This window comes from Anneissia japonica, unplaced genomic scaffold (assembly GCF_011630105.1).
Source record: "Anneissia japonica isolate Jap-2015-1 unplaced genomic scaffold, ASM1163010v1 scaffold287805_len679488_cov178, whole genome shotgun sequence".
NCBI classification, from domain to species: domain Eukaryota; kingdom Metazoa; phylum Echinodermata; class Crinoidea; order Comatulida; family Comatulidae; genus Anneissia; species Anneissia japonica.
In genome coordinates, this window is record NW_022720349.1 from 49,910 (window position 1) to 63,311 (window position 13,402).

The 13,402-nt window shown below is 34.9% G+C and overlaps 1 protein-coding gene and 1 long non-coding RNA gene across 2 annotated transcripts; one reads left to right on the top strand and one right to left on the bottom strand.

Moving 5' to 3' along the window:
* Positions 1–795: 795 nt before the first annotated feature.
* On the bottom strand, positions 796–5,304 carry LOC117111336. The gene is made up of 3 exons (XR_004445853.1): positions 4,647–5,304; positions 3,302–3,440; positions 796–3,196 (listed from the first exon to the last, which is right to left on the bottom strand). It is a non-coding gene; the product is annotated as an uncharacterized LOC117111336 (long non-coding RNA).
* A 50-nt stretch (positions 5,305–5,354) lies between these two features.
* Positions 5,355–9,806, top strand: LOC117111335. Its single transcript, XM_033254266.1, has 3 exons — positions 5,355–5,922; positions 7,737–7,859; positions 8,233–9,806. The coding sequence occupies exons 1-3, from the start codon at positions 5,592–5,594 to the stop codon at positions 9,249–9,251; spliced, it is 1,473 nt and encodes a 490-aa protein (XP_033110157.1). The 5' UTR covers positions 5,355–5,591; the 3' UTR covers positions 9,252–9,806.
* The last annotated feature ends 3,596 nt before the right edge of the window (positions 9,807–13,402 follow it).

Sequence of the window (13,402 nt, forward strand, 5' to 3'; positions counted from 1 at the left end):
AAATATCATTTATAAAATAAAAAAAAAAGAAAAAAAAAAGAAAACTTAATTTACCATTTCATAATAGGCCTAAACACAACCAAAACATAGAACATGCTCTTGACGCATCCTTTCTGTTAATTCTTTTTCACGTTGCCTTTCTGCAGTCTTGTCGTATGCGTTTCTTTTTAGATTTGTACTTTCTGTTAATTCATCTCGTTCCTTTGAAGTCGTAGGCATTTTCCCCTGAATTAATTATAGAGGATACAGATAATTTAAAATGAAATATAATACAAGTGAGTTTCTAATGTAATAATTACAATACTGAAAATGAAAACGTCACGAAGGACTCTTGAACAGTATCATCCAGATATAGAATGTACGTGCGTTTATGGGATTTACCATAATTAGATTTTTTAGATAAAAGTTTATAAACCAACATTTATACATAACATATATTAATTACCGGTATCCCGTGTTAATATATATATTTTTTTTTAATAGCTTCCAATAAGACCAAATAGAAGAAATTACTTGTTTAGCGTCGCATCACAACACAGTTTTAGATGGGGAGGGTGGCTTTTTTTCCCCCTTTGTTTTTTGTTTTTTTAATTATACAATATTACTAATCAAATTAAATGTGTTAAAATTAATCATTTTCAATAGGTTGGTGAAATCATTGTTATAATTCACTTAAAATTGGTCTATACTTAATTTGATTAGAATTTCCTGGACTATTTTTATAAAAAAAAAAAAAAAGAAATCCCACCTCCAAGTTTTTTATTTTGCTAGAAAATTCAGGTGGGAGTGGTTTTGGCCTATTATCAATAGGCCTAAAAACATTTTAAAAAAATAAATAAATATCAATAGGCCTACAAACATTATTTTAAAAAAAATAAATATAACAATCATACAACGCTGTCCGAGTTGCCCAACATCAACGATTATAAGGATCGATCAAAACAATTAAATTATTGAGGATAGTAATATTAGGTCGATCAATTAAAGAAACCATTACACTACATATAATGATAATAACAATAATAATAAAACAAAGGACCCTATAATGAATGATGTTGATTCCAAGAAAAAAAAAAAGTTAATAATAATAAGTTTCTTTATTTTAAATCAACCGATTATTGATCATTGTTGTTTGTTTTTATAAGCGAGAATCAGACAGTAAAACTTATAAAAATAGGCCTGTAAGATTAAGGGCATTTTAAAAGTTTTAGCAGTGGTACGACAAGCTGTTTAGATGTCTTAAAAGAATGTTACTTTTTTTTTTTGTACATACCCTCCTTCAATAAATAATTAAATAGATAATGGTCCAAAGAAGTGAAAAGAAATAGTTGTGACAACGGTCGTACAGGCTATTCAGCTAAAACCCCCCCAAAAAATGAAGCGGTATGATAGCATACACTACACGCAAATTCAAGATAAAAACCAGTGAACCACCGCCGAACTGCCAGTAAATGTCAACACAGTTTTATCTTACACTGCTTATGCGGACGTAATATGATCACCAATATATTCCCGCCTTATTATTGTTTACCTGACCTATTCCCGTCTTAAGGAAAGTAAGTTTCAACTACCCTTCCCATTATGCTCACTATTTCTCGCTGTAAAGTGACTTGGGATTTTTTCAACGTAAATTAGCTTTAACATATTTTTTACAGATTGTTTATGCTGGATAATAAGCTGTGAAGTTAAGTTCAACATAAGGTATATGCTCGATTGTATAACCTTCCGTTACTTTATGTTGTTTAATAAATACATGACATATTTAATAATTGTTTACCCCAGAAGAAAGTGTTGCAAATTTGTGTCCCATAGGCTCTGATTATCCAGACCACAAAATAATAAAATTCTCCGGGAACTAAATTTCGTGTTACACCGGTCATACTAAACACCACCTGTCATACTAAACCCCACCGGGGAATAATACAGTGCATAGTCTGGATAACAGTTGCTTGTATTGTTGCTCAAAAATGATTGAAAAAGATATCTAGTTTAACAGAACGTTTAGCTTGTCTTGCCAAATCCTGCTGGTTTAGCCTTTTTCGCCTCTCCTTTCTAGGCATCTCGCATAGATAGCTAGTGGCCGTCTACAAACCGTGTGCGAGTGCATGCATCATGTGGTTTTAAATCGCCAGAGTAGAGAAATACCGCGCATGTACTCTCAGAGCCAGCGCGCGGCACGTGGCCTCATACGTGCCATTGAAGTGGAAAAAATGCACTTATTGTGCGTACTTAACACCACATGTCAATATATAACTTAAAACATAAGTATTTAAATTTTTTAAAAAAAATTGATGATGAATAATCAATTATTCAACGAAAGGAATACATTGACATCTGGTGTTAAGTTATTTATTTTTACAGTAGTTTGCGTTTTATCATCAGGTAAAAAAGGGGCACTTCAAAGATTGAGGGGGATCCGGACGTCATGGACCCCCTCTCTGGATCCTCCCCTGCATACCTGAGGCACTGTGGACAGGGACCATAATCATCTGGGAGAATTGCTTGTCTGGGGTCTACGGAGAAGGACAACTTCTACCAGCTTTGTTTGATTTACTTTCTGATTATGTACATAATTGCCCCTATTTGTCCGTAAGTTGATTGGACAAATAATGCCTTGCAAATTAAGTAATTTGCCACAAAACAAACAAGCATTTCTGCTGTCATAATCTCTAACAAGCTTGCCCTCTTTACTGGTCTTCGTTCTGCTACAATGAACATACATTTCACATTCAATCCATATTTGTCAACATCACTGTCCACTTGAAAATCATCATCACTTTCTTTTCTTTCACCACTTCCATCTAGTTCTTGTGCAGCATTTTCTGGTTCTTCATCTATTTTCTCATTAAAAGCACCATCAGAGCTTGTAGGTTGATATTCACTATCAGAATTTGAACACTCGGATGCACTTTCACTTTCTCCTTTCAATAGTTCCCTTGATTCTTTCTCCCCACCTGCAGAATATCCAACTATGGCATTAATTCCTGCTGCTTTTAAAGCGTGGATAAAGAATCTCCTACCCCTATACATACTTTCATCCTACCAAAATTCATCATCAATTTTCAGGTCTTTAATAGCGAACAAACATGCAAATACACCTGTTCTTGTATCACTACTTTTTCCAATCTGCAATTACCATGTGCCCCTGTCATTGACCAGTCTACCTAGTGATTTTGTATCAGATGTTGCATCAATGCTGTTAAAAGAAAAAAGAAACATGTATAATATACCTTTTGGAGATATAAAAGGATTCTGAAGCTGAGTCGTAAGGCATTAAAAATATAATGAAAACCATACTTACCATAATTAAGCGAAGATCTGTTTATGTCCCTCAAAAAGATCTTCACTTCTCTCTGCCTTATCTTCCTTTAATAATTCGCCTTTATACTCAAGTATGAATTATCCTGTGGCAAATGTTTTTGTTGCGAAGATGCCTTTACCTGTATGAAAAAAAAATATGTGAATATTTTATTCAATGCAGAATCTTATGGATATTCCTAGACTAGATATATAAGCCCAGAGATATAATCGAAAAAATAAGGTATGTGAAATTCTTATATCAAAAAGCTTAATCTAGCTATATCCCTGGGCTTATACAGTATATGTTTCAAAATGTTTTTACCCCTGGGAAGTATACAAGACAGGGAAATATGAGGCCGGGAAATATTTGTTAAGCTTAATTTATTTACATACCACACATAATTGTATGATATTTAACTTACAATAGATGAAAACTAGTAAATTGTAATAAGATTATGACACTAAAGTTATAATCACATATTGACTGTACTATAAGCTGAACTAGTAGGCAATACTGACACTTCGCGGCCCTGTTCCCAAAAAGGCTCAATGGCGGGTGTAATTACCGCCAAAATAAAGGACACAGATACGGAGTGTAGTAGCCAAGGATGTGAACGCACTTTTATTTAATTCAAAATTCAAAATTCACAAGCAATAGCTATCGCTATAGTGTGGTACTATCTTGTGTGTGACATGCTTGTTGTGCGTGGTTCACTACAACATAGAAACAATCAAAATGCAGTGAAAAGTTATACTAAATCTAATAATTAAAACAAATAAAATCCTAGCTTATAACCCTTATGTCTATACGAACACATAATAAGCGTCAGTTAACTAAATACGGTATATTAACAATGAGTGAAATAACATTAGAGAACGAGTAAGAAATCTTACCAATTGTTTTGGGCTCCAATCTACAACTAAATAGCATGGTGCTATCTATGCAGCATTAAGCTAAATCTTATCATTGCGGTGGTGCAAACAGAGCTTAACTACAAGTCTCTTTAGGCAATTAGCACCCACTCTTACTTCTACTTGCCTAACATGTCCCACTTTGTCGGGATATACACGGACTATTCTTCCCAAGGGCCATTTACCCCTTGGACAATTCCCATCCACTACTAACACGATATCATCAACAGAAAAGTTTGGTTTTGGTACCATCCACCTTTGCCTAACTTGTAGTAGAGGGAGGTATCCATCGTTTCCAGAATTGATCGGCGAGGTATTGTACCTGGCGCCAACGTTTTTTGGTGTACATGTCCTCATGTACAATTTTTTTTCATGTACATGTACAATTTTATCAAACTTATTTATAAAGTACAGAAGAGTATAGTATAACTTACTTATTAATGGTGTCACCACATCTTTATTTAATGCTGGTTTTAAATTGCTTCCCTTGTGTGCATTAGATTTCGCTTTTGACAGGAAGTGGTTTGCCATTTCTACTCTTGTAAAAAAGTACAGCAAGGCATCAGCGGTACACTTATTTACATTAGTCTTTGTCAATAGGCTAACAACAGTCTTCGGCACTTTCAGATTTCCGGTTAGGGTTACCCTTGAAAATAGAACATACAGATATTAAATGATAAACAGCTTAAAATATTACTAGAGTGTGGTAGGCTTGAACATGTGATCAAAAGTACAGTACATTTAGCACCAGGCCGATTATACAAATGGTACTGCATTGAACATTTCTAAAAAAACACCATGGGGCGATTTTTTATTCGTAATACATAGCTATATGTATTTTGAAATAGAAATGATGCAGTAGACACATACACACATACAGAGCAAGTATTTAGACGGCAATGTACCGTAATCCAAAATACAGTAAAGCAATTACGGTCCATGCATGATATAGTCTGTGTTAGGCGTTTCTCTAATGACATGATCTTTTTTTTCAGCTGGAGATTCTCTGCAAGGAGTGCAGTGTCCTAAAACAAACAAAAAATTCTGTTTGGTTTTAAAACAATCTACAACTTTATCTGTATTTTTAGTTGTTCTGAACAAGGAGGTATAAAAATAAGAGGAGAGAGTACCAAGTCATTTCCTTTGAACCTCTGTCGGCCGCCGCCCCATTAAAAAGCAATAAAGATAATGACTTAATCACCTAGAGCCCATAAATTTCGCACTGCAATCTGATGAGTTCGTTACGTAACTCTGTCGCCTCCAGCATTTTCTACGTCATCGAGGTCAGCTATAGGTCAGATTTGGCGTTGTTTTCACGCGACGATCAAGCTACAGTACTAGTAGAGTACTACTACTACTAGCTTGTTCTTTTTATAACAATGCCGAGTTACAGTAAAGACGAGTATTTAGTTGGTTCTGATTTGAGCGACTTAAGCGATTTTGAAAACTTGAGTGATTTGGAAAAAGAAATAAACTTAAATGATGAAAACGATGCTGATGATGAAAACTTGTGTGTGTGCGGAGAAATTGGAACAACTAACATGATTTCATGCGCTGGAAAGTCGTGCTCAGTACAGTTGTTTCACTTCGAGTGCGTGGGTTTGTCAACGGCCGACAGCGACGTGGTAACAGAAGATTGGATTTGTAATGAGTGTAGGGGAAATCCAAGCACATCTCGCAATTATTCCAAGAAGAAAAATGCAAAGAAAGGTTCGTTTTGGCCTAGGCCTTACAGTGTATTTTAGTTTTTCGTGGGTTGCTGTAGGCGTAGGCCAAGGCCTAGTTCATCTCGGGCCTAGATACGAGCAGTTTTAGCCCTGCCCTGATGCCTAGGCGGTACCTACCGTCGGGATATTTGCTGTATGTAGGCCTAGTTATTAGTAGTAGTACTGTACAGTTAATCTTGCCTAGACCTAAGTCGAATAATTCCTACTTCGATCTTAATTCATATGCCAAATTGTTTTGTTTTCCATTAATTAACAAACAGTCTGTAAGTCGAATTTTATTTATCGACTTAAGGCAAGCTAGGCAAGTTCTACTACTACACTAGGTAGGCCTAAGCATAGTCCATGACCTAGCCTAGGCTATGACTTGGCTGAACTGGCATCTGGTCTTGGTGCACATGCATCATTGTCATATCATCTCCAACTGCTGTAGACCAATTGACTTCTACAATATTCATTTTTCTTTGCAAAAAATAGGTACCAGTAAAAAGAAAATGGGGAACAGCAAACTTGTGTCATCAGCAGCAGATGAAAGTGATAAAACGAAAAAGCAGAAAAAACGACAGAAAGAAAAAGAAAGTAGGAAATCAAAAGCAAAAGGTAAGATACAATCCTTTTGACAAGGAAAAATTAAACACAGGGTTTTTATCAATAAAAATATTGTATATGAAAAAACATATTTATTCAATGTAGGTCTAATGCAAAAAAAACCCACCAAAATAATGTACAATATCACATATTACTCTGTTTGTAAATAGGCAGGAGAATTAACACTTGGCAATGTAAAGTAAACAATGTGTATGAATATACCTCCTTGATTGTATTACAAGACAGTTTCTAAAATACACGGATACACATTCATCAGTATGTGATAATACTAATTTAAACAAGAATACTTAAGCAGTAAAAATATATATATATATATATGTTGTATATATTAAATGCCCATTTTTTTTTTTTTTTTTCGTTTCTTTTAGTTTTAAGACCACCATCACATTTTACAAAAGAAATGGCTGAAGGAAACGCTGTACAATATGTTAAGGCTGCATTGCAAGCAATACCAGAGAAATCTGTCTTCAAGAAAAATTATCCTAATGCGGTTGCGGCAAGAGAAATTGTTAGACAAATTTTATGTATAAAAGATGTGTATAAGAGACAGAATTATAATAATATTACTATACTAATATTAATCAGATTAATTATATTATTATTATTACTATTACTTCTATTGTTCCTTCTGTCCGTGATACTAGGTTTTTCTCTAACCCTCTGTCTATTAGGGGTGTTGTAATTAATTCACCTCATGTTTTGGGGCTTCTGATTACGTTAGAGAGAAATTAATTCCCTATGATTTATCAAATTGTTTATTTAAATACTCTTAACTTTGAATGATTAACCTGCCAAAATTTAAATTTTAAACTTTCGTTTATAAATTTGGGAATGTTTTTTTGGGTAATTTTATGTTATTATAGAATGACCGATAGTATAATCGATTGTCGGACACTTACTGTCAATTGAGACAGACGGTATAACAGGTTCAGTAGTAGACCTATCAAATGTAAGGTATCGATATACGCTGTCTCTTATACACATCTAGATGTTATCGACTTAAAAGGCAAGCTAGGCAAGTTCTACTACTACTACACTAGGTAGGCCTAAGCATAGTCCATGACCTAGCCTAGGCTATGACTTGGCTGAACTGGCATCTGGGCTTGATGCACATGCATCATTGTCATATCATCTCCAACTGCTGTAGACCAATTGACTTCTACAATATTCATTTTTCTTTGCAAAAAATTGGTAGCAGTAAAAAGAAAATGGGAAACAGCAAACTTGTGTCATCAGCAGCAGATGAAAGTGATAAAACAAAAAAGCAGAAAAAACGACAGAAAGAAAAAGGAAGTAGGAAATCAAAAGCAAAAGGTAAGATACAATCCTTTTGACAAGGAAAAATTAAACACAGGGTTCTTATCAATAAAAATATTGTATATGAAAAAACATATTTATTCAATGTAGGTCTAATGCAAAAAAAAAATATGGTGACCACCAAAATAATGTACAATATCACATATTACTCTGTTTGTAAATAGGCAGGAGAATTAACACTTGGCAATGTGTATGAATATACCTCCTTGATCGTATTACAAGACAGTTTCTAAAATACACGAATACACATTCATCAGTATGTGATAATACTAATTTAAACAAGAATACATAAGCAGTAAAAATATATATATATATATATGTTGTATATATTAAATGCCCATTTTTTTTTTTTTTTTTTCGTTTCTTTTAGTTTTAAGACCACCATCACATTTTACAAAAGAAATGGCTGAAGGAAACGCTGTACAATATGTTAAGGCTGCATTGCAAGCAATACCAGAGAAATCTGTCTTCAAGAAAAATTATCCTAATGCGGTTGCGGCAAGAGAAATTGTTAGACAAATTTTATGTATAAATGACCAATCTGAATTTGAGCAATTTAGCAAGTGTACGGTAAATGAACTGTTTCACTGTTTGCAAAGTGGCGCAACTAAATATTTGTCTGTAGAGGCGGACAATGAAGTATGGCGCTCATTTCACCTTTACAAGATTAAATCAATAGGTTCTTGGCAAAGATTCCTTACAGGTTCAAACATTGAGTTTGATGTAATTCCCGCTAACCTTGTATTACAAGAAGTACTTTTAGATGTGATGGTTGTACTAATGCGAGAAAATCACTTGGTAAATGCAACTGATGACTCTGCTGAGCCAAGCAGCTTAACACTGACCAAGGATGAGGAACAGGTCTTAAGATATGCAGCAGGATACATTCCCCATGCCTTGCTTAAACATTATTCAAAGCTTAAAGGTAATGCTGTTGCTGAAAAATTAAGCGAACTGCTAAAGAAATGGCGAGGAGAGGGAGATATCAGTGCTTCGTCCTTTCTCCTCTACACAAAAGAATGGACTGATAGACAAAACAGAGGCGGTCTATTCCCTGTAAGCGACAAACTCTTTCTCTTCTTCAGAGAGTTAGAGGTGGAATACCAGACGCATGTATCCAGCAAGACCCTTGCAGAACTTCGAGGAGTAAATTTGAACAATCTCCTATTAGGAAAATTTCACCAAAATCAGAAAATTAATAGATGTTGGTGTGCTGTGGTAAATGGAGAGCTATCAGACAATCTTTCCACACAACTGCAACGTAGAATATTTCTATACTGGATTAAAATTAGGAGCAAGGCATTTTTAAAGGTCTACTTAGACATACAGAAAAAAAACAACGCTGCATCTCAGCGTGGAGAAAAGGCGCTTCGAAAGGGATTACGTTAAATACGTTAGAAATTGAAGAGTAACACCTTTTGTTAAGTGACATTAACACAACAAAAGTAATATGTTGCCCAAGCACAGTATTGGTTAAGTTATTTTTAGCAATGAATATTTTTACCAGTCAAGTACATCGTGTACAGTAACAATAGCCACTGCTTTATTTCCTTGGTGTGATTTTCATTTGACTTTTTGTATTTTGCGCTCTATAAATTAATAACCATTAACCATTATTAACATCTTAATTTGAATAAATTTATGCTCAACTCTAAGCTGTATTTCTGTGATTCTCAAGTATTATGTTGTTTCATGCACTGCATTTAGCAAATTACTTTCTACACTGTAGGGGAGTAGCATCTAAGTTGGCATTGTTAGTTGTTGATAATTTACAGTTTGCCTTCTTCGATGCACGTACACACTGTCCCGCAACATGTAGTACAAGCATGTTGTGTCCAAACTGTTCAACTGTGGGATTATCGTGACAGCGTCCTATTCCTCGTTGCTTACTAAAATACTCCTCAAGGGGATCTTGGTTAAACTTGTCACTTAAGATGTATTTCAGTCCTGTACAAATGAATGCACTGAAAAATAAAAACATATATGTTACGACACTGTAAGTATTTCATCAACATACCATAGTCCTTTTGTTCATCAAAATATACAGAGACAAACAAGAAAACATGAAGAAATATACAGGACTTCCAAAAAAATAAAATTAATATCGGATAGCTCCCCAAAAGGGAGTATAAAAACCAAAATTACATTAACCATGCTATAACATTTACAGTATACAGTATTATTATTGAACACATTCTTAGAAACAATAGGCTGGGTGAGATCAAGGAGGTATGGCGAGATAAGCGTGAACAGTAAACAAGAAGGCACACCTCTCTAAGTAATAGCCAAAATGTACAGATAAATTTGTAATGCCATTGGATAAACCAAGGAGGTATAAAAATGCACTTACCGGAGATACGGATACCACAGACTGTTTCTTTACTGAGGCACATTTTCTTCTTCATCGAAGATGTAAGGCCGTCTATACTTTCCACTTGTTCTTCCCACTCATCAAAGAAGGATAAAAATTCTCCTTCAAGCCACTGGAACAAGAAAAAAAAATACAGTACAAAAGTACAGTATTTACTGCATTAAAGAATTAGGAAATTGGACCATCAAATTTGTTATTGAGTACATAAAAGTCCACAATGGTCGTAAATACAGTATGTGAACATTGAGTACTGCAATGAAAATATATGAAAAGTGAATATATTATCTCTTCTGTCAGCATGTAGCACATTCCCATAATCTTATTCTTCCGAAAAACTAATGGGCACCAGGGGCAGATCCAGGATTTGTGAAAGGGGAAGCGCTAATAATTGGCTGGGGGCCGGTAGGCCGCTGATGGCTTCGTAATTTTATTTTGGCTGTCAAAAGGTTTATAGAATCAAAATATACTTACATCGAATCTCCAATCATCTACTGTGCTATAAGGTTTCAAAACAGGTTTGATCACCTTGTTCTGATGAATCCTCGAAACATTCAAACAATCAAAGAATTGGTCAATATAACGAACAAACTTCTGCGTTGATTGGGTATCAGATCTCCCTTGAGCCTCAAATGCATTAGCTACAGAGGTACTAAATACCTAAGGAGAAATAGCATATTATCTTCTCAAATTATTTTTTTAATTTTCAGATTTACTAAAAAGCAAGGAATAATTTTCATTGCAGTAACATCAGTTAACAGGAAATATTACAAAGTTTAATTTTAATATAATTTGTAAAATCTACTTATAAAATAAAAGAAATAAAAATCCTACATTAAAATACGCCACAATTCTTTATCATCATGCATTGTTCCTGTGTTGGATTTGACTTTGTAATACACTTTCAATGAAATACAGATCAAACTGAGTTTTACATGTACAGTACCTACTTTGTGCTGTAAAAAATCTTTATATTTAACTTTATTAACAATCTTATAAGATTCACAGTGCAGTATAGAGACTTCTTATATTCTGGATAATTTTTATACACTGAAATTAATGCAGTAAGCTAAACTACCTGAGCAGCCAAATAAACTTTCATTCGATGTGATGGAGTCAAGTACAAATGCTCATGTGAAAGCTTATGAAGTCTCCGAAGACCCACGCTTGTTCTGTGATCCTCTCCTATGTCCCATTCGTGTAACTTGAGGAGTTGATTCCATGATATATCTTGTTTGTTGTACTGCAAAAATGGTAATCAAAAATAATGGGAAGTTTGTTATTTCATTGTATCTCATTTTATAAATACAGTAATAACAACAAATGTAAATGTAATAATTATTACTCACATGCAGATTCTTGGTCTTGCTATGAAAGCCAGAGTTCTCCCAATTGTTACGTGTGGTTTTGATTAGATGTGGCACATCACTAAAAAAGTAAATCCTTCTGCTGGGGTCAACTGGGTTGGTCATGTAGTATGTAACACCACTGCTGCACACTTCGCTGACTGAGTGTATGTCATAGAACTTTCTGTTTGGTGAAGCTCCATCGGAGACGATTGCTCTGACTTGAAAACCTATAGTTTCCATTGCATAAATGACTTGGCATACAATTGGGTAAAGGGAACGGCTAGCGATTCCTTCAGTTGGATAATAGGCAATTGGTGTATGTATTGGACTTGAAATACCTCGGACCATTAAAACAAGAACATGCGTTGCCAAACTACCACTGGTGTTTTTTCGACATTTCATTTCAAAATCATTGAGTTCATTTGCCAACTCCCCAACGTCAGTAAATCCAACAAACTGTCCTGAACGGGCATTATACACAAGACCAGCTTTTACCTTCATTTCATCCAACAGAATAGATATATTGCGTTCATGAAGTTGCATATTTTCCACATTGTGATCCTGGCAAATTCTATCAATAAAACTGGCATTAATCCCAGAATCCGGGGCAGTGAAATGGGTGTACCTTTGCAGGGTTTTCGCATGAGGTAGTTTTAAAAATCCACTATTTCTTAGAATTTCGTAGCCAGATGTTGATTTGGCATGAAGTGCGATACACCACCGAAGAACTGCAGGATGCCACCTCATCTGTTTATTCTTCTCATAGGCCTCCATTTGTTGTGACCATAGTAATTTCGCAGCAGGTTTGTCTTCAAGATACTTAGCCATTTCTTCGTCTTTGCCTAAAGACGAGATACAACATGCCTGTTTTGCTGTAATTTCAGCCCCTTCCTGCTGAATCATTTCACTGATCTTTTCTTGCAAGTTAGTACTTTTTCTTTTAAGGTTTTTGTTATGTTGCTTTAAAATCTTAGCCTTTTTGTGTAAGTCTGAAGGGGAAAGGAAGTCATTTCTTGTCTTACATTTTGACAAATCTTCAATTTGATTTCTTTTGCGTCTTTTGGCAGCCAATGACATCAAGTCGCTGCGGCTTACCTTGCACTGACCACATCGCCCAACATTTTCAACAAGCAGCCTACATTGCAGATGCTTATCTGTCAGGTCATAGTTACCTGTACAAAGGTGTGCATTTGAAACGGCAGTTATTAATTTAACAATTTCCTTAGTATTTAAACAGTCCTCTTTAAATTTACAAAGAACGTCTACTGCTCTGGATACCTTTATACTGTTGGCAAACACCTCCCATGAAGTCTCACTCACAGAAATGCATTTTTTCGCACACCCTGTACTGGTTAATGCACCAAACTTGTGTACACAGCCTTCAGTCCAATGGATAAGGCCCAGCTGCTCTGCACATTCAACCACTTCTTCCCATTTTATGCTGTCATCATTAGGCCTAGCATTGCTTTCAAAATCTACAACCTTTATGTGAATGGACACAGACTTGTTCTTTTTGGCCTTTTCCCACCATCTTCTCAATGCTTTTACACAATTGTAGCATATGTATTTTGGGAGGCTTCCATCATCGACCTTTACATCAATTCCAAATGCTCGATTAATCTGCAATTCAAATCTTTCCTTCTCGTACGGGTTTCTACCTTTAACGAAAACGGTGTTAGAGCCACAGAGCCGGCAAAGGTGATCCATTTTTCCTTTAAAAAATAAAAAATAAATAATATGAATAGATGCTTATGACTATGTTAAATATGTGGAGTACCAAATCATATATAATATATATATATATATATATATATATATATATA

Bases quoted from the DNA above. Each gene is read 5' to 3' on its own strand.
- LOC117111335 (XM_033254266.1), top strand. From the start codon at position 5,592: ATGCCGAGTTACAGTAAAGACGAGTATTTAGTTGGTTCTGATTTGAGC. The intron at 5,923-7,736 runs GTTCGTTTTGGC...TGCAAAAAATTG, and splicing joins GAAGAAAAATGCAAAGAAAG to GTAGCAGTAAAAAGAAAATG. The intron at 7,860-8,232 runs GTAAGATACAAT...CGTTTCTTTTAG, and splicing joins TAGGAAATCAAAAGCAAAAG to TTTTAAGACCACCATCACAT.